The sequence below is a fragment of the Cydia amplana genome, chromosome 17 (assembly GCF_948474715.1).
Source record: "Cydia amplana chromosome 17, ilCydAmpl1.1, whole genome shotgun sequence".
Classification (NCBI taxonomy): Eukaryota; Metazoa; Arthropoda; class Insecta; order Lepidoptera; family Tortricidae; genus Cydia; species Cydia amplana.
Window position 1 is genome coordinate 10,621,070 of NC_086085.1, and position 25,941 is coordinate 10,647,010.

Consider the following 25,941-nt stretch of genomic DNA (forward strand, 5'->3'; position numbering starts at 1 on the left):
GCGCGCCGTGCACTAACTCGTGGGCACCAGCAGCCGCACGAAGCTGTCCTCGCTCCAGCCCCAGTCGTCGGGCCACGCGTCCTCGGGGGGGTCCAGCGCCGACCGGGACGACAGGCTCAGCACCGAGCCCCAGTCGATGGTGCGCTGCTCCTCGTCGCCGTAGCCGGAGTCGCGGTCCGGCGGCGGCGGGGAGGGGAAGGGCGTCGCGCGGCCGGCGGCCGGGTCCCGCGCGCCCAGCAGCTCGCAGCGCGCGGCGCCGCCGGGCACGCACGCCGACTCGAAGGGCGCCTCCTCGGCGCTCTCGCGCTCCATCTCGCGTTCGATGCCTCGCAACGTGTTGCACACGAGCACCGACCGCCGCAGCGAGGGGTCCGCCGTCTGGCGGAATCGCGCCAGCTTGAGCGCGCACAGGTTCATCATCTTGAGCCGGCGTTCCCGGTAGCAGCGCCGGGAGGCGCATCGGCCGGCCGCGCGGCCGTCGCAGCAGGCGCGCGCCGCGGCGCCGCCCAGCTCGAGGTAGGACTTGCCGTTCTCGGCGCGGATGGTGTCGTGCGCGCCGCACCAGCCGCCGCACCAGCGCCGGCGGCACGCGCGCCGCTCCTCGTCTTCTCGCCAGCAGTCCCCGCCGCCGGCGCCGGCGGCCACCGCCTCTAGCCTCGCTATCGAGTCCTCCCAGCGCGCGACCTTGCCGCCGCCCTCGCACGGGGAGCCGCCGCGCCGCTTGGCGCCGCACCCGCCGCCCGAGCCCTGCAACACCAAAGGCCAACATTTAGGTACAAAACATAAAACTCCAACTAAAGTTACGCTAAGAGCGGACCGAGGTCGACGCGAGGTCACCTAACACGAATCGACTATTCGTGCCATTGTTCAAATATGAAGTTACCTATAGCTGTATGAAGGTGACTCGAACTCGAAATATTCCATCCACAACTCGAAAGAGATAAAGCTCGGATTAATCAGTTGACAATTGATTAGAGTGTAGAACAATGATGTTCGAATATGAACAAAAGACGAGTGAAGAATTTGGTTCAGTGAGTAGTGGAACAGCGATCGCGGCCGCGGCCCACGCGCCGTGGAAAGTACCGTAACCTGCTCCGGCGCTCGCACCGCTCGAGCCATGAGAAATTATTACCAATAGCGTTTATTACCGCATGGGATACGAGAATGCAAAGTGCCTAAGTAATCAACAATTACGACTTTCAGTAACTGCAGGGAATACTGTTACTAAACTAATAGAAACTATTTCTAATTTCCTAATACAATTCGAACTCAATTTTCTCAACTCAAGAACGTTTAACAATAGTATTCAATAGAGTATTTTTAGAATTAAGGAGGAAGATTTAAGTTTCATATTATGTGATGAATATTTTATCAATAATATAAAAAATACGACTTTGTAGTGCCATAATATAATATACTAGCTGACTGTACTAAATAAATACTTGCAGTCATAAACAAATTGTATAACCCGCAACTAGGTATAGTATACAAGTTATACGACCTACGCAACTTTCAGCAGAACTTCAAAAAGTCAATAATTACACAGATAATAATTTATTCAAAGAGTAGATCAAATCCTCAATTAATTTCACCAAAGTTCTTCCACCGAAATATTCTCTATTCTAAACGCAAGAATACACGTTGTTAAAAATGCATGGAACAGAAGAGCGGTATACGGTTGGGTACCCGGGTACCTGGGGTCCCGCATTGTGCTGCGACCCTTCTCGTTTTTTTGGGGTACGGGCCCCTACAGCCGGCCAGGTACCCGGCCTTACCCGACTGCAGTACAACACATTCTTTCCTGCAGAATATTTCTTACAAAAAGATCTTCTTTGTGAACTCTTTTCTAGTGTTAATCTATTCTTATTCAACTGGCTAAGGGTTCTTCGGGTTTATATTATTTGACGACCGGTCTGGCCTAGTGGGTAGTGAGTTAGTGACCCTGCCTGTGAAGCCGCGGTCCTGGGTTCGAATCCCAGTAAGGGCATTTATTTGTGTGAGGAGCACAGATATTTGTTCCTGAGTCATGGTTGTTTTCTATGTATTTTAGTATTTGTATATTACATATATCTATCGTTGTCTGAGTACCCACAACACAAGCCTTCTTGAGCTTACCGTGGGGCTTAGTCAATTTGTGTAAAAATGTGCATTAATATTTATTTACTTATTTATATTATCAATTTAATGTCTATTTTCCTGCTCTATTTTGGCAGATTTTACAGTAAGTAAATAGACTCGTTTCAGTTAATGGTAGTGGCACAGGATAAAATATTTATTATAACCTGTTTAATGGTTCTTAAGCATTAAATCGGTTGCACTATGTTTACTGGGAAGCTATAAAATTTATAATTAAGCTGAATCAGCGTTTATTTTAATTCTAGTTAAAGTTATAAACGCTTAAGTGTCTAGCGAAAAGGATGAGCCGACGTATAATTGTCTGCATTTGAAACTTGAAATACTGGCAAGTATCATAGCAGCTGCAGCTCATAACGACAGGCGAGAGACAGCGACGCAGTAATGCTACTTATTAGAGTGCGTCGTATACATTTCTAGTTTAGCTAACAGCCTGGGGGAAATTCGCCGTGTTTCGAGTCGATGAACACCGCGCACGGCGGGATGGCCGACTGTGGCGAATAAATAAGCGACTTGGTAAAAGTCAAAGTCCAGGAGGCGGCAGATGCTTGGGCACCTGCGCGACAATTACGAGGTGCCACACGCGCCTTGGCAACCCACTCATATATTACCTAGACGTATTTAGCTTGCAAACATCTGATGACAGGCGAAAGGTGTAGTCCCGAGCGAAAACAAACCGACAGTATTATACCATTTATAGTTCGTGTTAAAATATAGAACATTTTTCCTGCTAGGTGAATCGTGTCAGAGCTGAAAGTTTAGCTGGAGCGCGCAGCGAAGTGGGGTGAGGAATGCGGGACAAAGCAGTGCTAGGCGGCGCCGGCAGCGGCTGACTCAGCGGCCACTCATCGCAACGCTGCGAATAATCATTAACTCGGTCGCTTGCCTGCTTTGCGTCACCCCTTTATCGCAAGCTAACCGCTCTATTGTGCGCTCCGAGCGACCCTGTTAGCCGCAAAAATATGACCGGCCACTACAAGTTTCAATATGCAGAAATAGAATACCTATCTACATAATTCCACGGAGTTTATTCGCGGTATCACGCGCTCGGCGCTCGAGCCCGCAGTGTCATCGCATTGCCAGCGCTGGCAGTTGGCGCTCATGAAAATAAATTTAGTAAATGACGTTGGCGCGCAACGTTGCCGCTCCGCGCCCCTGGAACGCGGCTGCGCGCCGTTGCCGCTCCGTCCGCTCTTTCTAATCTTGTCGTAAAGTTCTTTTTCTGATGCGCAGCGCGTCGCTCGTTCTCTCCGCTAGAAACTTGGAAACGTCTGACGTTTATTTTATCGCTAGTCTCGGATATGCGGCGTTTTATAACCGTACCGTTTGGCAATAGCGTAGAAGCGAGGAGTTACTGCTTATTTAAAATTACTGCCATAAAGAATTCCACCGTCCAGCTAAGATTTGATTGGTCGTGCGGTATGTCCACAGCGGGGCGGTAATCTGTGAGAAGGTAGGAAAAGTTCGGCGAGGCGAGTCGGGCCACAGTCGAACGGAGACTTTCTATGGCATTGTAGAGACAGAATAGATGGCGGGTCGGCTGGCATTGCCTCACAGCGCACGGGCGGGGGAGTTGTTAGTGTGCGCTCACACACACACGCGCGGTAATAACATCGCATCGCAACGGCCGCTCTATCTAGCGCTACACTCGGCTACCTACGCGCGTCGTATTATAACCAACTCTATAAAATGGGGTAAAGCCATGGGGTGAAACCAGCTCGCGTGGCGCTGATCGAGGGGTTGCAGCGCTTTGCATCCGACCTTACATTTCTTATTAAACTTTATAAAACGCGCCACAGATAATTTCAAATGGAATTTAGGTCATCCATATTTCTGTACTGCGCGCGCTGCGTTCAAAGTTGTAGCCGCGTCTGGAGTTTTAATTGTAATATCATCAAACAATCGCAGCCCTTTATCCGGCGTTCATTCATAAAATCGCATTAACCGTGAAGAATGTTTATTCCGCAATATCGAAATCGGACGCAGCGATCGGAATGACCGATTAACCATTAACGTCCACAATAGCGGAGGGCTGGTATTTCAATAGCTTGTGCATTCGCCTTGAGCCAGCCAGTATAATGATGACCTTAGTTAGTTATAGTTGTAAGGGGCCTCGAGGTCGTAGCTACGATAGTTAGCGTTTTCAGTAAGCGTTGGGCATAGCCAGGGCGATTTCATTCACAGGGCTTGTTGTGGACCTGCTCGAGATGCACGCACTTTGGCTACAGGTGCTCTTTTATGAGATGTGAAAACGCTAATGCAGTTGCTTTTATACACACACAATACGACGTTTCACATAATTTCTTAGCCAGATGTACGAGAATTTTTTTACAACCAACCAAATCACTCTTATTAACACCAATTTAATTGTAAACATATTTTTTCTTGGTTTCACAAATTTTGATAAAAATAAAGAATAACTAAATCAAATCTATCAACCAAGAATTAACCTATTAGTTATTCGGAGGTAATTCAGTAAACATTTTCGTTAAATTATCAAGTCCCAAATTCCCAATCCATATTCGGCTCAATCTCAAGTATTAAACTAATCTTAAATATCGTTTCTTTAAATTAATGGAAATATATGTAATTAGAAAATACAATAATCAGACCGTCCTTATAAAGGGTTTGCACTCGCATCCTTCAAACCCAGATCAGCCTAGAACACCGATAAGGCTATCTAGATGACGGCGAGCTACGTCTAATTACTAGCGAGAATTATTTGCATTTATCGGGCCATAAAAGGCGCCGCTGGAGAGCCGAGAAATGGCTCATCTTTGATTGCAATAATCATAGATTTACGCATCTGATCAAATCTCTTTTGAGTTTCCAATGACTATTGCAAAGTGGTTAAAAAGAAATGGATTCTTGTTTATAACATTTTTATATTTCTATCATAATAAATAATGTATAAGTACCTTATATTTTCGACATACATTAATTATCGCTATATATTGCTCAATATTTTGAAGCGAAACATGTTACAGTTATTCACTAAAGTTAACTCCTCGAAAAGTTTTTCTTAATGCCAAAGTTTTGTAAGCTCTCAATATTTTTGTACAGTAAGTAAGTAATTTGACTTTTTTTCTAACACAGCTCAAACTCCGCTATTTATATTTGATTTGATAAAACTTGGTATGCGTATGCACTGACACGTTTAAAAAATACTTAAGTACTTAGGTAAATGTAGAGACAAGAAATCTTACAAAATTTAGTAGAGCAGTCAGCGAGTGAGGTCGAGTTACCACTTTACTGCAGTTCAGCCCAATTGAAACCTCGTCAATTAAACTAGACACTTCATCTCCACTAGTCTAGTATTTGTTTCCTAGTAGCTGGATGATGGGAGATTCTTTAAAAGGAGTATTATTGCCCGCTTGGTTTTATAGACTCTTTAAGTTAGGAAACTTTTAATAAACTCCAATGCGGGTTTTTGCTGCGGCACGGCTACGAAATGCCAGACGATCTGAGAAATTGAGACGTGCTATAATAAACCTTATTGCTTCGAGTCCACGGTCTCAAATGCGAATGCCTTGAAATTGGAATTTTCATTTGTTCTTCCCAAAGCAAATCTACACGTATGATGAAGGTAAGAAAAGAACATACGCCCAATTTGGTTCAACTCAAAAAGCAGCGCACTTACGAGTACCTTTTGTCTGAAAGAAAATATTTCTTACACATACTTAATGATTGAACCTAATAGAATATCGCCACATGAACAATTTGTGGGTCATACGGCGCACCAAAAAGCCCCGGTTACAACGCTACATTACGAAACCAAAGCGCGAGCCCTGAGAGAACAGAGTAAGTGAGCAACAGCAAGCAGAAACCCTGAGCGCGGCATGGCACGCACATTTCCGTGAGCGGCGCGGCGAGGCCGCGCGCGCCTGTGTGCCGTGCGCACGCGCTGCGCCGCGCCTGTGTGCCTCAGAACCAGTCCCACATCCTGTTTGGTGGCCCGCCGCTCGCGCAGCTTCGTGCGAGCCGTAGAGCTTTTTATTTCACGCCTCTGGCCACTTACTGCCCGGACGGGGGACTTCTTTAATTCTTTCGATAATAAGCAGAATTTTAGGTATATTATATGTTTGTTTTAACACGTTTCGCATTACCAAAAGGCTTTATTTATAAGCTATATTATAAATAGCTTATGATTGTACACTAGATAACTGCAGTAACAGAAGATGCTGGAACTCAAGGCGTAATACATATTTGTTTTACAGTTCTGTGTAAAAAAGTTAGATTAGCTAAACTTCGTCCGAAATATGACCTAGACACATGTAAACATTCGTTTCTACATATTCATAACAACATCACGATCGTAGTAACTTTTTGCTTGTTTATTCTTGGACTCTTGGTAGACAGTTCGTTGCATTCAGATGAGCGAGTACGTTTTTTCTGTTGATATAATGTTGCGCTACTGATCTATTTGTTTACCGCTATACGCGTTCAAAGGGTTTCAAGGTGACGACGGACAAGTGGAACAAATAAAGCGTAGAAAACCAAACAAAAGGAATCCCTCAGGAATGTGCACACAAAAAAGAGGGAATTCCCGAAACGCATTGTTTACAGTACGCGGACGCGTGCGCGGTCGGCGTTATGCGCTTTTATTTTATGATCACCGACTTGCGACCACTCAATGCATTGAAAGGGAAAATTGTAGTTTTTGTCGGTAGAACGCGAGATGAGATGACGCACGCTTCCCCGAACCGCCTTCGCCTGAGCGCGCCGCGTGGAATGTCGGCCGCCTCCGTCAGATCCACACACCCCTGATCGATACCAACATTCTCCTCTATAAAACTTTATAGAGTTTTGCGCGCAAGGTGCCTGTATAAACCTCGGTATAGAGAAGTTCTCGGAATCTATGAGCCGCGTTGCGAGAATTTCCGTAACATGAGGAACTAACTCGGCTCGTGCGAGCTATCGTGTCGATAAATGGGCAGTGCAGTTAGCGATTGATTAGGTGCCGAGGCGACATAACGTGTGTCGCATGAACCGGTTCAAGGCACTGCGATTAACACTGACATTGCGGACGGGCGAGGCATAAATCACACGAGTGCGCGGTCGGGGTGGAAGTTTACACCGCTACCGCTAGCTTTTAAGATAATAAATCAGAGCCGCGGGCGTACGCGGGCAGATTATGACGTCACCGGCACGTATCTCGGAGAATCCCCGGAAGAGAGCGAATAAAATAAAAATGTCACGTAGCGATCAGCTGTCGGGCGCGCGGCGTGACGGGCCGCGGCGATACGCATAACGACGCCGCAATAAAACTTATTTTTATGTTTTTCGCACACAATGGCCGCGCGAAGGTCGAGCTATCTAAATGGGTCAATACACTCGGCGTAGTACGAGCGCGAGCACGTGCTCCCGCGTTTGTAAATAGCGAGATATCGGCCGATTGTTGCAGTGATTAATGGGGGCGCGTAATGACTCTGCGGGCCCGCCGCCGCCGCCGGCGCCGAGCGCTAATGTGTTCATTCACCGTTCACAACTATTATTGTTGTCCGATGAAGATGGTTTGCATGCCCGGTGCGACATTAGGGCGGTCAGTGTCAAGGCTGCACTAATTGCTCCGCTACGACTTGCTTTATATATGACTCTACGAAAAGGGACACGTCTTTCCTAAGCTTTCGCAATCTTACTGCTACGAAATCTAAAATCTGTGTCGTCATTTCAAAAGGACAACTTGTACAAAGTGTTCAAAGTAAGGGTAACATTCCATTTTTGACCGCAGCTGATGCACTACTGGTACTGAACGCGTCGCTGTTACTGTCAATTTCCATAGTAAAATGAACAGTAGTGCAGCTGCGGTTGGAAATGGACTGTCACCTTTAGGCATTGACAAGAATATGTAACATTTTTCCAGTAGCTACATATTTCTAATATTTTTTTTCATAAAAAATAATACGCTTAAGTATACTGAGCTGTTTACATTCAGTCATACAGGTATAAATAGCGAGACTAATATGAACTTATTTTGAGACTTAACCCATGCAAAATGCTACAGTCGTATCCAGTCCAGACCATCACGACCCGTGTACGATATTCGCAGGTGCCTGGGCTCGACGGCCGTTGGGCGATAAGCCGCGTTATCAATGGTGGATCTCCATACGAGCACGTGGCCACGACATCTCGCGCCCATTCACTATAAAGACGGCCGCCCGCCCCCACCCCCGGTGCATCCATGCAACAAGTTAGGGCTCACGTTCCGTCTTGTAAGGAGTTCCGGAACTCGGAGATGTATAGCGTGATTGAAGTTTGCTGGAATGCGGAGTCATTGACTCGAGGGGATGTCAACATTGCCCTGACTCTTCTTACGTAAATCTATACTACATACTTATTCCAAGCATGAAAAATTACAAAGCTCGGAATAAAAGTACTCAGACGCAAACGTACTTAACACTAAATCCCAAACCGGCGCAGACATAACCTAAAACGTAATTTGAATACCGAACCTGTAAAACATGGAATTTGAAACACATTTTCAGCATCGTGATGCCCAATTAAATATGTATGTGATTGAAAAACGCGTGTCCGGTAACGAGCGTGTACATAATTGGTGGGTGGCTGGCCCGGAGTGACCCAGTTTCACCCCGCCTGCCCCCACGCCCGTACTAAATAACCTGCCCGAAAACGACACCTTAACAAAGGTCGTTCAACCGTCTGAAACGTCCCGCCACATGAGACGTCGCAGGCACTAACTCTTGTATAGCTCTAGCATCGAATTAAGGTACCTATACCTAAACGTGCTCCACCCCGGTACGTTAATATGCCATGGTTCCCCGGCAAGCTTTATTGGCGTGATTAGAGAGCGCAGCGATTCTTTTTCTACTAAGAGTCTACTTAAAAGCATCCGACCGAGCCTAACTAAATAGGTACTAAGTATTTTTGCCGAAGTTTAGACACAAACTTTTTGTTTTAGGTAACAAATAGAAAGCCTGCGAGCGAATAAATTTAATTGTTATAAGCCACGTTCGCTGCCACCCTCAAGTCTGGAGGCGGGGGAGGCAGCGGCAGTGTTATATTTCTCCGAACTTGTGCTAAATTTCACTTTCTCTGAAGACGCTGTGCGTAGACTTAGCCCCCACTCACCCCTGCTCTCGCTAACAAACTTGGGACTTGTTCTATCTTTTCTTCTACAGTCTAGAATTCTATATTTCCGATAAGTACCTTCTCTTGTTTCACCTGTAGGTACATAATTAAAGAGATTTCTATCAGGAAAGTTATATGCTTATTTTCAGAGCGCTAAGCAGAAATGCTCTTATTTTTTCAAACAGCAATGCAGCAAACATGTCTCTCCTGCTAGAACGCTTTTCACCCTCTGTGAGACGTCGTTATCTTAGCGAACCCTAACCGAGTAAAACATAAAAAACGTACGTCAAAAAAGTCCTTCCACTCACAAAAACTCCACCGCCTCCTCGCCTTCTCTGAAGTTATAAAACACTGAAAGCGGGGGTGGAGCGAGCGGCTTAAAACCTTATCGCTGCGGCGTAAAGTCTAAAGTGGGTTGGGTGGAGGCGCGCACACCGACGTGGGGCGCCTGAAAGGCGAGCACACGAGCTTGGAAGCTTTAGCAAAATGAAAGCCGACTCGCTCTTAATTCACCAGCACACGGACGCAGCGTACATGGACGTCGATAGAGCGCCCCCGGCCGACCCTCCCGCCCCACGCGCCGGGCATAAATAAGGGGGGCAGCCCGGGTTAACGAAGAGGGGAGGCCGCCCCCGCCCCCGCCCGCCGGGGGGCTGCGGCGAAGGACGAATTAAGGAGATGAGAGAGCACACGCTCTCGAGCCGCGCCACCTCGCGCCAGGGAATTAAGGGAGCGATCGGAGCTGTGTCGCCTGCCGACTGCCGACCCACCCGCCGTCTAACTAAGCTAAAGAAAAACGCATTGCGAACCAGACTCCTACTCTAATTTGGCATTTTTCATGCATGCCTTTGTTGTTATGTGCAAGAGAATCAATTTCGAGTAGTAGTAGTATAGTCCTCAGTAAATATAGTTACGTTTTGAGTGCTATGTAGAATAGAGTATAATATAATCACTAGCACCGGTAGATGAATTCTGAACAAAACTTACTATTATAATTAATTTTGAGTTAACCTATGAAATCATAATCGAGTTGCCTACGAGCTATGTGACGTCACAACTGCGTTTTCGTAGCACATGACTCGGTCCGCCACATAAATTACAAACTATATCCCTCTGGAGTTACGGTTCGTTTTTGGCAAATTCGGCGTTGCTCCTTTGTCTTGAGCGTTCGATACGAGGGAAAACGTTCTTTGATGTTCCGAGATAAGGTCGGATTTGGCGGGCCGTGGGTCTAATGCTCTCGGAGAGAGGGTGGGTATAAATTTTCCACGGGGGTAGACGGGGCGACGTCGCGCGAGGGCGCCGCTGAGTCACGGCGGCGGCGGTGCGGACCGCGGGAGGGGTTCATATTGTAAGTATCTACCACTCACATGTCACAAAGTTTTCCCCGCATCGGGAAACTTTGTTAACGTCAACAGAGCACGTGGCCTTCGTCGATATGATACTCCTTTCGCACATAATTGGCCGAGCTTGAAAACTTTGAAAAGTTTCGCGCCCTCAGATTTAAGGTGAACAAAACTACCAATTTTGAAATTCACCGACATAATATCGAAACAATGGATTTCTTCAAGCATGCGGCAAAGTCGATTGTGTTGCTGCTTATCAATTCGATACGATAGCCGACCATTACTGGGCACAAGTAGCGTGATAAACATAAAAATTCTAAAAAGTAATAACACATTTATCTAGAATATACGGTATAAAGATAAATAAAAAGAAAATCGCAAGTGCAAAAGTGATTCTCCTAATTGCAAGACGTTAAAGCTGCCAACGTAAATGTCGAAAGGCGAAGAAATGATTGTGTGCTATCAGTAGCTGAGCAATCGCTCCAGGCCGTCACCTTGGCGCGATAACGCGTGATAAGACGCGATACCGCTTCGTATCAAAGTGCGTAACATACTGCTGAGGCACCGCGGTGATTTTAATCGTTAAAGGACAAATGCATACGCCGATCGAGTACTTATTAGGTACTAGTAAGATAATGCGAACTTTAATTTTAGAAAACTTATTTGAGTAACGCATTGCGATTTGATTTTATTTCAATTAAATTAGGAACCCTCATTTGTTTAAATATCCTTTTTTATAAATGCTATATTTACTAGAGGACGAGGTATTAAAGCCGTGTACTGAAAATCATTACGCCGAAGGGTAAAAAGTTAGAGGACAAAGGTTCAGAGGCAACGGAACGTGCAGCGGCGGCCGCAAGCGCGCCCGCAATGCTCCAGCCCGTCCAATTTACATTATATACCGGGTATGGTATATACTGCGGGGTAGCGGTGCCGCGGGATGTGTACCCGGTAAACTTGGTTATAAAGCGCGGGAGTTTTGCTGCGTAAACTTTATCGCGGAAGCTGCCCGCTGACACACGATGATGTGGCGGTTTACAGTAACTTTGACGAACTTTTCGTTCGCACTGTAAGTTCTAGGTTGGTTTAAGTATTTTAAAAATAGACTATGTTGCTAATGATTTTTGTTGAGTGACGCTACAATGGCAAAGTACAAAGTAGGTAGGTACATACATGTTTTATAGACTTTTACGTAATCTTTTGGGGCGGTTATGATTCACAAAACATTTGTCTTAAAGTTAAATCGTAAAAGCAGTTTCAGATTATGAGTCTGGTTAAAGTATCTTCTTTGTCCCATTTCCTTACCCCAGCGGAATTCACAATTGTCAAGTAAATGCAAAATTAGGCTACAATTATGAAGCTCATAGTCGAAATTGCACCTATTCAGAGTCGCAAAAGTTTAGGAGCGGACCCGTCCACGTGAATAAATATTAACGCGGGTATTCCACAAATGAAATATTGTAGCGAGCCGGGCTGAATAGCGGAGAGGAGACAAAAGTCAGGGGCGACCCTTCCTGCAGCGGGTAACGAAGGGCCCGACGGAGGGAGCGCACAAAGACGGCCCCCGAATTCAGTAATGGGCTCCGTTAGTCTATTGCCAACTTGCAGATTAGGGCCTTTTCCAACTTTCCTATACGTTTTACAACCCTGCCCGAATGAAAAGTTTCCAATCCCGCTTTATCGGCCGGCTAAATTGTTGATATTGGAATGGTTGGAGTCCGAGTCTTGGGTCGATTAATCGATATGGAGTTAAGGTCAGTTCGGGGGCTGCTGGCGTGCTGCGGCGTGCTGCTCGCGCGCGCTCACTGCTGCTTTGCATAAGTAATGAGCCGCCGCCGCCCGCGCCCGCGCCCCCCGCCCGCCCTCGCTAGGCCTATCGATTGCGGCGGCGCGGCGCGAGGGCGGGCCGCATCGCCGTAATTGTCACACCGACCGAACCGAGCTGAATTTCAATCTCGCCCCACAATATCACCCTTGCTTCTATAAAAATAAAACTCAATTTCGGCCGCCCCGGCTCTCTTATCGAATACCGAATAGTCTGCTCTAAGTTTGGAGGCGGCTCGTAATAGAGCCTTCGAAGAGTCTATGACAGAGCTTAATTAGACAGGCGCACGATGCCAACAAATGGATTTTACTTGTTCGATGTTTCTGCGAGAATTAAAGCTGAATTTAATGTCGCTAAATAAGCCGGGCTATTTGCATTACCGTGCCGCTCCGACCTCGCTCCGAGGGTTGTTTGCACGCCGAGTTAGCGTCGTGCTGGCGGCGCGCTCGACTGCCTGATTCACCGGTCCTAACTATTCCTAGGCTCCAAACTAGCTGGAGCGTAGCAAACATACTCAATTATATCATTATAATCGAACGCTACGGCGCCCGTAGCGACGAGGGAGAGTCGACGCTCGCGAGCATGCGAGGTACATGTAGAAAACAATTCCGTATAGTTTCGCGCGACAGAGCGTGCGACGTCGCACCGCATGTATTAATAGTCTTCGTCTAGTCGCTCTGTTTTTTAGCGCGCCAACGACGAAAGTATGGAGAAAGTGGCGCGTTGACGTCACCCACACACGCGTGGCTTACGCCTCGAGTCCGCTCTCTGTACTGTGTATTGCCCACACCGTAGCCTCCAGCGAGTTGCAACATTGCATGAGAAACCAGCGAGCGATACGAGCCGGCCCCTCTCGACACGTTCCGTTACTCCGTTACCCAACAGAGTGACTCGGAAAAAAATACGAAACACCGAAGACTGGCCTTCCCTTCTGTTCATAAATTGATACTTATACGGGCCCGTTGTGATGCGGGCCTCTGTCACTTGTTGAGGCGGGTATTTATGGGAGCCTAATGCCGACTGACTAAATACGATCCCATTAAACGGACACCTGTTAGGATTTCCCGCTGAATAATCGAACAATGGAAGCGGAGCTCCTGAAAAGATTTTTTGTCGTTAATAAAAACTGTGGCTCGTGCCCGGCCCGTCGCAAATATTGGATAATGATAACAAAAGCTATGACGTTTTTTCTAAGCTCTTAAACCCTAATCATTACGTTAGTTTATGAGTTATGACTTCTTCATTCATAACTACACAATACGATCTTTATCTACATCGATTTATGAAATTAAAAACAAAAGCCCCCGGTTTTAACAATAGAAGTAACCGAGCGGTTCGATGTCCGCCGGGCAAGTAAGCAAACAACTAAACAGTGGCAGTGGATAACCCACGATCAGCATTCGCGGTAAGTGCCGCATCTACTAAGCAGTGGAGGATTCAGCCCATAAGCAGTTCATTCATGTAATCAGTACGTGACTGTCATAAATCGAGGCGTCTAGTTCGGAGACCCCGCGCGGCTTGAAAGGTCGTAAGGACGTTTGAGGTTTAAGGCGCGTAGTATCGTGAAATGATCGCTGTTAAGGGCATCATGCTCGAACATCGTCTAACAAATAATGGTATACATATATAGCATAGGTATGTATAATGTTACATACATTGTCTACAATATATAAAAATTAATAAGAACTTGAACAAGTTCCACATTAAAACTGGTATTTATCAGGGTATTTTATAAATCATATACCTACCTCAATACACTTTAGTTAGATACCTACCTACTTGATGTACTTATATACATTATATACTTATATCGAGTTTTTTTTTACTTCAATAAACTGTTACACCGATCATCTAATTCTACTTAATTTCGAAAGTACCCACATAACATACTGGGTCAACCAAATCTTGTCACTAAATAGGAACAAAAAAACTATACTCATCCTTTTCTTTTGGGTGCTAGTACTAGTGTAAGACAAAGATAGTATGATTCTTTCTGTCTATGTTTGAAATCAAACAGACACACACACTATACCATACTAACACAACCGACTACCTAGACGGCCTTATCGCGACACAATAAGGTTTTAGAATCTTCAAACAGTGTTACCCCCACATTCCCAAATCCAAAGTCATCTCCACCACCGCTCGCCTTAAAGGCGCGTACGCCTATTACCAACTGCGTCGCGCGAGCGCCCGCAGCGAGCTATTAATTACATAAAGTACGAGATGAAAAGGAAAACGGCGATCAGCTGATCGTGTGATTGATGCCCACCCCGCCATTCACAAACCTGTTTAGTCCCGTTAACGTAAAAAAACGATGTTTACGATCATATCGAGAGTCAATTAAAATTTGAGTTCGATTGGTGTCTGGGCAAGTGGCAGGGAAGGTAGGTACAGGTCTTTAGAGTACGTCTAAACAGAGACAGAAGTTTAGCACACTTCGTGATTGCAAATGTCATGCAGAGTTATCTTGATTCCGACTCTAAGCCTGTAAGGCCTAACACATGCACATTTTTATATTTTTCATGTTTTATTAATATGTAGGTAACCAACACTTAAAATATTGCTTACTTATATCATTTGTACGAGTACTACAGAGTCTGGCGACACCACAAACGTTAATACGCGTCAAGCCGTTTGGGGTGCAGAACGCGTAAAAAAAATCTGTACTAACACCAAAAACGTTACCCTTCTTTGTCAGTCGAGTAAAAAGCTTCGACAGGCCCCTGGCAACCGTCGCTATCTACGAACAGGAGACAAGTGGAATCAGGCCAACTGATTATGCGCATATGTTTTTGGAAACAAACAAAACAATGACCTATATAACGGAGTCTCGTCTCGCACGCGACTGTTCGAAAAAAGTGAAAAACGTATAATCTGAGGGGGCTTTATCATTTCTTTTTCATTGCCAAAAAACCTATGAGTGGTGACGTCACGAGGGGGTTGGGGGGATTAGGTGGCCGAGGGGGCGTCGGGCCCTCGCGGCGCTACCATGCGAACTCGAGTCGAAAGCATCTCGCTTTGACAAAGAGTTTGGGATCGACATCGTTCAAAATTAAACGTATTACAGGTAAGTGTGTTAAATAATATATTTGTCTCTTAAGATCGGTCGTCTTATAATATTTTATTTTTGTCAGTCATCTACAGTCTAGAAGTTCCTTTTAGATTACAATAAATACATATGTATACAAAAAAAGGTTTATAGGTTTGATGATTTTGTAAATTCTACGAGACGTATAAGCTGTAATACAAGTTAAACCTAAATTGAAACAACAAGTACGGCAGTTGCTTACTCATTTCGAGTTTAATTCTGATAGTCATGAATACATAGTAGAGATCAAAGAACCAATGGAATGGGGAGTCTCCTACCACCCGATAGGGAAAAATGTCGAAACCAACAATCATCCGAACCACTACATTAACATTAATTATCAATAGCAAAAACTACTATTAAAATTAACCCTTTGGTTGCCAAAAACGTCATATGGCGTCGATGGAGAGCCCAGTTCCGACGTCACAATTTGACGTCAAGTATTACTAACGATTAAACTCGTTATAAAAATTTACATTTGTATTTTTAACTAACATTACATTTTGAAATCACTAAAAATACAGCAAATGGTTAGGAGCAAATTATTTTTAAATGCTTGGCGCTTCAAGGTTAAGTAGGTACCTATATCGATAACGTCAGCATAACATTACCAATCTATAATTAGAACTACAAAAATGTAAACAAACACAACAAACATGTATAGCTAGGTATAAATCATGATAGATAACGAAGAAAACAGAGCGCGCCTCCCCGCGGCTGATTACAGCGCTCCGAAATACGAATGAATTTTTAATGAACCCCCCCACGGCGGGCCGGGTACGCACTTAGGAGATTAGTCCCTGGAGCCGGCTAGTTAGCTTACTCGTGCCGGTGCTCTTGCGCATTTTAGGGTTAGGGTATACCCGTTGGAGTTTGAGAAACTAAATTAGTGCTTGGACTGAATGGTGGAATGCGCAGGTTATTTTAATAATAGAAGCAAATATCTATAGAATGTTTTAAAATTCAAATGTGTTTAAAATTAATGCAGATCCTAAAAATAATTTTTTTGCTGTGCCCTTAAAAAGATTCCTGCTTTTTTAATTGTAAAAATGCTACGAAGGCGATTTAATCAGATGATATTCGGTGGCTTATTGGCATCAAAATTTACCAGTGTCAAAAAAGCACGAGGTATAACACACCAACCATACTACTAATAGGGTTAGTAAAAAATCTAGCTATACCTATAAATCTATGGTCGCATAAATGTAGAGCCATTTGGCAATATTTTGTGACTTTTACCTTTAATCAACGCGAGGAGTTACATATTGCGAAAATCGGGAAAAACAAGACCAGTTATACTTCTTCCCGTTGTTTCTAAAAATAGGCACCCTCGGAAACCTTTTCGCTGGAAAAATGTCATCACTGCAGTTGCATCACTGTTTTCGCAAATAGCCGAGGTCGAACCACGCAACAAATATTGAAATATACGTTGAATCTTGAATAAGACGCATACTGTTTGTAGTATCTAATAGTAATCGTAGTATTCACAACAGCTGTTTAAACACGGTTACATAACTAACAGCTGATAAAGTCATAAAAGATAATATTTATTTTAATGTTACTAAGCTAACCTTTGAAGTTATAATTTGAATTTATAATCACTCGCCGTTATTGAATATTTGTATGTAATACTGTGCAAACAGGTTTCCCCGCACGCGCTCAAAACCGAATTGTCAAACACCGGAACAGGTAGCGCAGTCATAAAGCATAAAGATAAGACGTCGACCCAAACAATAATACAAGTTTTATAGTGTAAACAAAAGAATGTAAATGTTACGTAGGTCGTACGTCAGGGGGGCGCGGTGCGACGTCACGGGCGGAAGTCCGCGGATGTGTACAGTAGACGGGTTCAATGTCGATCTATCGGCCATCAATCAGTCGCAGGCGAGACGTCCCGCCCGTGTGCCGATGCCGTTGCCATGTGCACGATCTCTTTATTCAATGCTCTCTTTACTATGCCGTAAGGCTCGTAAGATTTCACTTTTTATGTTTATTTCAGAAATACGAGTCCTTATTTTAAGTTTTGTATACTTTAAGTTATCGGTTCGACTCCGACATTTCAGTGTTTCATGATACGACTGCTATACTCATGCGTCAAAAAACAGTGTGCTGAGGTATTACTTAATTGTTAGACTGCCAGATTTGAATTCAAAATTAACCTATGGGCCTGATTCGGATTTTGTAACAGACATCTATTAGACATCGCCAAATTACGATAACGATATCTTTAAGATCTAACCTGTCATATTTGACATTTCCGCGATTCTGCAGATACTCTTGAACGATTTCCACAAGATATTACTTAGAGATCTAATTCACATCTAACACGATCTATCGTAAAAGTGACATTGGTTGCCCGAATTGCGCTGCAAAAGAGAACTAGTTGAAATCTAAACTATAACGTATCTAGAATGGATCTAGTACGTGTCGTCTCTTGTGAATATCTTGAAGTTCGAATACGGCAGTTTGTGTTTTCAATTTTTCCGGTAAAGTTACACTTGTGACTAGTCACTGTGACTTTACTCTGTGATTTCAAACTTACACCTTCCTACGTAGGTCTGACTTAAATGTTAGTTAAAAAAATAATTAAGAATACTTGGTTAAACTATCGTTACAACTTTGTGCCTACATAATTCCGATACTTTAATGGTTTTGTAGGCTAGACTGTAACTAGACTATAACTGCAGCTATTTCTATCAATGTCGTTCCCATAAATCGTTTGTATCGAACTAGCGGCAAGTTTGTTGCGTCAATAACAAATCGTTTTGAGTTCGTTGACGCGCGATCTTATCATTGTTTCCATTGATATAGCGGATTTGAGAAAGTGTAATCTGTATCAGTATTGGCGTCGCTGTGCGTGACTATCGGCCGCAGGTCGCAAGGCCGCCTCTGTTTACAAACTTCCGTCACGAGTTGTCACTCCGCTCCTCGGCACACGTGTCTACGCAAATAATAGCGAGCCCTCACCGCTGACATTGTCCCACTTAAACTCGACTGCCCGCCCGTCTAGACTTGAGATACGATCGTTGATACGCTAACGCCTTGTTTTAAACTACCGATCGTCTCCGATCCGCCGATTAACGAATAAACCTTACGTCACAGATCAACGACACAATGTCGCCTCGTCTAGCGCATAACAGTTCGATTGGCAGATTGTTAAATAATGTTGCAATTTTCTACCGTCTGACCGTTGAACTTCGCATGGCGTGCGGAGCGTTAAAGAAAATCCGTATGCACGCACGAATGCGCCAAAGGACTATGATAGATCACACAGTAGAAGATTGTATTCTTAAATTTAGTAAAGCGTGCACCCTTGTGTAAGGGCGCGGGGTAGGGTGAATGCATTGGGGTGGCCCCCTCGCCCGCTGCAGTAGGCGCGTAGTAAGTGCAATAACGGGCAGTGAAAGTGTCGCGGGGTGCTTCAACCGTCAATGGGTGAAGACGTACTCCCTGCCCCCGCCGTCTTGTAAACTCGCAGCTAATAGTACGAGCGCCTTCGGAACTAACACACTTCCTCCCCAGACTTGGACTGGACGGCTGTAAAACGGTTTATCTCTCTGTGACTTTATTTGTGCAACTTAGATTCATTCTCAGTAACGCCGGCTAGCATTCACTGTTGAAGAAAGATAGAGTGTGTGTGTTAGGCGCATCGGTGCACTGCGGTGGGCCGGCGTTGGCAGCGGCCCTCGTCGAAGTGAAACGCGGTAGATGAATCCGATCACACGTGAGCGACAACTGACAGGCGAGCGGAACGACGCCGTCATTATCTTACTTGTGAATGAAACGGAACGTAAATTGAAACGTATCGCGTGCCATAATCCGCGCATTAATCTCACTCAAACGGTGATTGCGTAACGAGTACATACAAACGGCTCAAGTTCATTGATCCACTTAATGCGCGCTAAATGTGTCGCTGTCGAATGTCAAAACATTGTTACGCAAGTGTGCGTTGTTTCACCAAGTTCCTACCTGCCGCTTCCGATACTACGTCACCATGTTTATTTATGAGCTTATGATTATAAAATGACGTTTACATCACCCTGATATCGTTGACCGGCTGCCGTATAATAATAGCATTCATTCACAATTCACGAGTGATTAATGTGCGGTATCTAGGAAACAGATTTGTAGTGGTAATAAACCATTATCATAGTAATTAGAATGAGATTTTACGCTACTACTCGCTCGTTGTAAATTGTTTATTTACGTTTACTTGTCTGCAGCTCGGCTACATTACAAATGAGTTTTATCGTAAAAAGTAGATAAGCTTAAGTTTTTAGTACAGTAGGTATTTCCCACGCAAGCTATTTATACACCGTGAATTTTTACACAACAGTATAAAATATGTGTATAGAGAAGTACTATTTAAATCCAATAAAATTACTTTGATTCGTCGCATTGCTTCCACTTGAATTGATAACAAACGGATTATCTTACCTACTTACGTTATTAATAATTGAATACCTACTTAGTTAATGCGAATAGGACCAGTACTAAGATTATGTCTAGCGTAAGACCGAGTCATTACTAGTAGACATTCATTAATAGAGTTGCAATGTAACCGATTAAAATGACTTATGTAGTTACTTCAGCCAGGCCTAACGGGCCGAATAAAGTTACAATGTCTTGAAACTTATCTTGCCAAAGGTGCGCGCAACAACTTAGCAGGGGAACTTCCAAGAATTGTACTTAGATACCTACGTTGGTAAACTTTCGCGATCTGAACTTGACCGTCAAAACAAGATGGCAATAAAAACATCACTTACTTATACAATGACGCGGATTTACATAAATTATTGGCGTCGAGTCGTCTCGGGCGTGTTTACCGAAAATATGCAGTGTTTCTGTTTACATAGGCACACGAAAGTGGGTTCATTGACTCGTATATTGTTTTATGCGACGTAAATGGGTCGCGGGTCGCATCGGCATGGGGATTTATGCGAAGACGGGACGCGTCGCCGTCGTTCATCTGTCAGTCGCGAATGGGATTCTCGGCCAAAACAATTTGCTACTTAATAGATTCTTAGGCGACTTTATACGAATTTATTCCATAATTGAACCAAGTTTAAGAGGACTAAGAGGACCAAGTTGTAGTAGGTGGCGATCACAATAGATCAGCGATGGTCGCAGTGATACATAGGCTTTGGAGCCTTATACCTATAGCCTCTAACAAGAAGAAGAAGAAGAAGAAGAGGACTCAAGTAACAGGATTGTAGCACTATCGCAGAGCTGCTGTTATTCAAGCAAGGATCCTTTCATTCAACCCTTGCTTAGTAACGAAGTTACTATAAAAGAACAATACAATACAACCGTTTACTACAAATACGCAACGAAAAATGAACAAAGTAAATCCTTTAAAAATAAACAAACAGGTGGTCGATCTTCTGTGTCGCTCGCATCTCATCTCAATGCATCGGTAATAAAAATATAATGGTTCGCATTCAATTCGGGATACACCTGACATTTGAGCAGTCTTGAAACAGGTGTTCGGCCATTCATAGATGTCGATGCCCTATATTATTATAGCGTTCAAGTTCATTGAGTCACACAATGGCCATATAATTGGTCGTTAGCGTGTATGTCAAAATACGGTCGCTACGGTTCATAATGCTTTACATAATTAGCTTCGTTTGCATAAGCGATTATTATGCGTGTCTTCGATGACTCGTATGGCTAATTCATTCTCGTGGCTATTTATTACATTAACAAGCACGTGGTGGATTGTTTACTACGCTGGAATGTGTAAGTGCCGCTATTACGATGCACTAGCGGCGCGAGATGACTGCTTATTGCTCCGAATTAGGCACGTCGCGCTGAAAGTAACAGCTGATTACGGTAATTGTTACCATCTCGGCGGTTTACTTTCCGTATGACACCTACATCTATATAGGTAGGCGCAAAGAGTTAAGTACTTACCTATATTGCTTTATACGGTGAACAGAATTAAATATATACTTACATAGTTCTAAAGTAAGTTTGATTTAAAAATGCTTTGTCCAGACTTGATTTTGATAACTTTCTAGATTGGGTAAATACATAGTTAAAGACACAATCATGTCTGAACATTAATTTTTTACCCACACGAGTGGTGTCTGTCATATAACTTTTGCCCTTGTATAAGTAACACATATACTTAAGTAAGAAATTATGTAGGTACCTAACTAAAAGGAGACTTAGGTATTTATTGCATAAACATGTAAGTAATGTAAAGCCAAAACTTTGCAAGAATTAAGAAACCTCTTGAATCTTATTATCAAACAGTAAGATTTAAGGTTTGAATAGATTAGTTTTGTAAGGTAAAGGTACGAGTGCTCGACATGGTAATGCCCAATAGATGACACCCTGCTGTCACCTCTATTGACAATGACTTAAGTTTCAAGATGACATGTCCTGGGACCGCGTCGAGCACCAGTACGTTTACCTTATAAGATTCTTCTCAGATAATTTCAACTATAGATTCAAATTGTTTGTTTACACCAGTGATAATGACTTGATGCCATTAGGAATTAAGTCCGCCATTTGTAATTTTTTTTGGAAATAAATAATTGAATACCGATATATCTCAATTCGTAGTTGGTAGGTTTAACAAAAGTCCCGAAAATTTCATTGTTCTATACATTTAGTAGACGGGCCAGAAAAGTTTCCGTATGCAATGTAACGCATGTAGAACACACGTGAACTGCAACAAGTCGTGGGCCGCGTTGCACCCTCAGCCTCCCCGTGTATGTAGGCCTACACGTGAGGAGCTCCCGCTTTCGGCAACTAAATAAATACACGCTAACATGTGGAATTTTTCGGACAGTTTACAAGCGAATGTGGTCGGTGTAATGTAGGGGTTAAGGCTGATAATAACCTACATAAGTTTCTCAAGTTGAATGTTAGGCATTAAGATTCAAATTGCTGAGTTTCCGTATGATTTTGTTATGTTTGTCATTAAGGTCCTAAATAGTGAAGATTTAGGATGGCAACATACATAAATATAACAAAATGATTTGAAGGTTTTTAAACTGTCAAATTTCGAAGAGAAATAGATAAATTTTCCCTGTCGAACTTGCTTTTCTTGGTTATTATTTGTCATTACCAGACATAGGAATCCATGGGGCAAATTTTCTTGACAGGGAGGGACTTCCTATATCGATAAACTCAATTATCGATGCTCGTTCTCTATACTAGTGATCGCCCCCAACATTGTGTGTTTTTTGTAACTAAGTATTGCTTTGGATACATGTATGAAATTCACACATAGCATATTTTAAGTAATCGCTAGGTTATAAGGTAGGGCGTAATACTTATTGCACTATGAAAGTTAATATTATCTCAACCTCTTTATTGATTGATTATCAATCAAAGCAAATCGAGTAATTATTTTATTTCATTTTTACACTTTAAATAAAAACATATTTTTACAAGAAAACCTTTGTATATAGAACGAGCATCGATAATTGAGTTTATCGATATAGGAAGTCCCTACCTGTCAAGAAAATTTGCCCCACGGATTCCTATGTCTGGTCATTACATATTTACGAATTATGAAATATAATTGGTCTATCATGGTTTTAGGAAGTTCCACGAGAACAGGCTGTGATTAGAAATATGTGATACTGGTTTTACTAACTAGGAATAGTTTTGGAGCTTCATTTATTAAATGGTGGGGTTTAAATATAGGCAGGCAGCTCTAATGCATTTATGACTTAATAAAAACGCAACAGATATTTTGTTTATTTTTTTTATATAATTCCGCAACATTCAGACAGTACTTTAATGTTAGTTTATTAAGAAAAGTTCTTTTTTATATAAATAACTTTTGATGATGTTATTCCCCCTTTAAAGATTACCAACCTATTGCTAATTACCCATAGAAGCGATATATAAACATGTAGATAGAAATCTAATCACACTGTCTTGTATAGTGTGACAAAAGGAAAGGACATATAGACAAAATAAAGGACTTCTATTTTTGGAAATATTTTGGGGTCGCCCGTTGAAATCTTTATTTTTGTCGTAGCATTCGTAGCAGTTTTTGGATTTTATATTGAATAAATAATATGGCTCGAAAGATATATGGATATACTTTCGTGATACTTGACACACATTTGGAGTGATTGACGAGTATACATATTACCTACAGTTAATTTTTTTCATTTCTGATCAAATGAAATAGGTACGTAAGTATATTGTGCAAAAAAGTGTAGTATTTCATGACGTGAAAAATTTAGTCTAAAAATGTTGCAAAATAAGACTAACGGCGCGATTCGGGAAATGAATTAGAGATACACTAGATATGAAATAGTAAAGATATGTGACGTTCCAAGGCAAAAGGTACCTTGTGGCGGCTGGCGCTTACGCGCTTAAGGCGCCATAAGGTACCTTTTGCTGTAATTCATTTCCCGAATCGCGCCGTAAAATGCTTGCTGATCCTAGTTTAGGCGTTATGAACCCTTAAGTCGGCGGAATAGATGCTAGCCCAAGATAAAATAGCTGAAACCCCAAATAAATTTCATCCAAACATTCGTGTATTTCATACGCTCAAGTTTGTACCCTAAAAGCTAAACTGGGATCATTCGGAAGACCAGGGAGTGTAGTCGCCATTGGCGATCCCAGTCTCAAAGTAAATCTCACTAAGTGGCGCGGGGGCGGCGCTGGGCGGGCCGTCGCCTGGCAACCGCCCCGCCCGCCCCGCTCCTCACACATGATTGCCCCGTTTCACTACAAATTCTTCATTATTTTTTTTATTAATTATTGGTCAAAACATATCTAGAAGTTTTTCAAATGGCTTTAAAATTTTAAAATTCGATAAGTTAAAAAAAAAGCGGTTCGCGTCCGAGCGAGTCGAGGCCCTGCAGCGAATGGTGATGTAGAAAGTAAACTCCGCTCTGTGGCTCGAGTAATTAATGTACGCCGCGCGGCGCCAGCCGAGCTCGGCAAAAAACCCGCTCCGGCATAAAAACAGCCGCGCGAGCGAGACGGCACCGCGCGCCCGAGCGGGACGCAGCTACCCACGTATTCCGCCTCGCGGCCGCCGCGCACTCACAAGAATAATGCCGATTTAAAACTCTACGAATGCGCCCTTCCATCACATGGCGTTTGACAGATCGCCGGAAACGACAACTGTCAGATTTGAAAAAAAGGCGCCTTCGCTCCCGCCACAGCTGTTATGGAAAGTTTTGAATTTTCAACTTTTAAATTAAATGTGCGTTATGTGACATAGAAAACACTGAGCATCCAAAACCAATATGCATACCTATTCTTAACTTAATAAGTTCTTATGACACAAAAGTGAAGTATCTATTTTTAGAATTCATTCTTATATTAATTTGAGAGTAATGGCAACTTGTATACTTACCTATATTCAAATATCATTCAGTGACCAAGGCACTTACCTATTTGTAAATAAATACTAAAGTCACATTGAGGAATTTTAGTTATTTTTTGATTTACTTTGATATAGCTTAGAATGGAAAAAGTGAACGGACTACATCAAACTAAACGATTCGCACGTTGAAATCTACAAAAGACATCAAAAATATAAATTTCGAAAAAGTTACCAAACTTCAAAACAGATCAAATAATCTCAAAAATAACAACCGATTTAACGCATTAACATACAAGATAAGTCTACCCTCATTCAAAGACAACTCGGAGAACATTGGAAAGACCAAACGAACAAGGCCTGATTTCAACAAGTCGAATTTATCACAGAACCGTGACCGTAATCCTAAAAAGCAATGCGACGCCTTATAATAGACACTTACCTGGAAATCACTCCACATTTTCATGGGGATACACCATAGTTCCGATATGAAAACATCACACGATCACGATAACAACTGTCAAAATGTAGTTTACGCCGTCACTTACACAACCGGGTAGGATGGAGGCCGATCGTAGACTGGTCGGGTCGGTCGGCGGACGGCGCTCGGCGCTCGGCGCTCGCGAGCCCGCGCCAGCGCGGCGCTTACGGCCTTCTCGCCCGCTCGGCCCTCGGGCGCACTCGGCTAACTTCGGCCGCGCTCGGCGGCGCCCACCTGCGACTTGCTTCCACGAACAACAAAACCGAGTCGACTGCGACTGGCGCGCCAGCCACCACAATGCCAGCCAAAGGATGCCTGCTATACCTACTATGAGATACCTGCAATGCTCTTACTGTTGTTAAATTATATTTCTATCCGACTGCAATTAATATAAATTTCTAAAATAATACAATCTAAATTGGTTTGGTCGAATGAATGTTGTAGTATAGAAGACTAGAAAGAAACACGGTCAATATAGTAACACAGCAACGAATGTTGCTCGTATGCTTGAACTGGTTTGAAGTCGAGCACGTCGAAAGCCTCATCTCTGATCTCTGAGCGACACATAAAATGCTCAAGTTTATACGGTTGATAACAGAAAGTGACAAATAAAAAAGCTTTCTGAACAAAGTTTTGAGTGCGCGCTACGCCGTAGCAGAAAGTTCG

The 25,941-nt window shown here is 43.4% G+C and overlaps 1 protein-coding gene across 1 annotated transcript; it reads right to left on the reverse strand.

Annotated features, from left to right (window-relative positions):
• On the reverse strand, positions 1-25,596 carry LOC134655911 (uncharacterized). The gene is made up of 2 exons (XM_063511412.1): positions 25,237-25,596; positions 1-747 (listed from the first exon to the last, which is right to left on the reverse strand). Exons 1-2 carry the CDS (start codon positions 25,258-25,260, stop codon positions 13-15), a joined length of 759 nt encoding a protein of 252 aa, XP_063367482.1. The 5' UTR covers positions 25,261-25,596; the 3' UTR covers positions 1-12.
• Positions 25,597-25,941: the final 345 nt, after the last annotated feature.

Excerpts from the sequence above, each read along its gene's own strand:
- LOC134655911 (XM_063511412.1), bottom strand. The coding sequence starts at position 25,260 with ATGAAAATGTGGAGTGATTTCCAG. Across the intron at positions 748-25,236 it reads AAATGTGGAGTGATTTCCAG|GGCTCGGGCGGCGGGTGCGG; the intron begins GTAAGTGTCTAT and ends TTGGTGTTGCAG.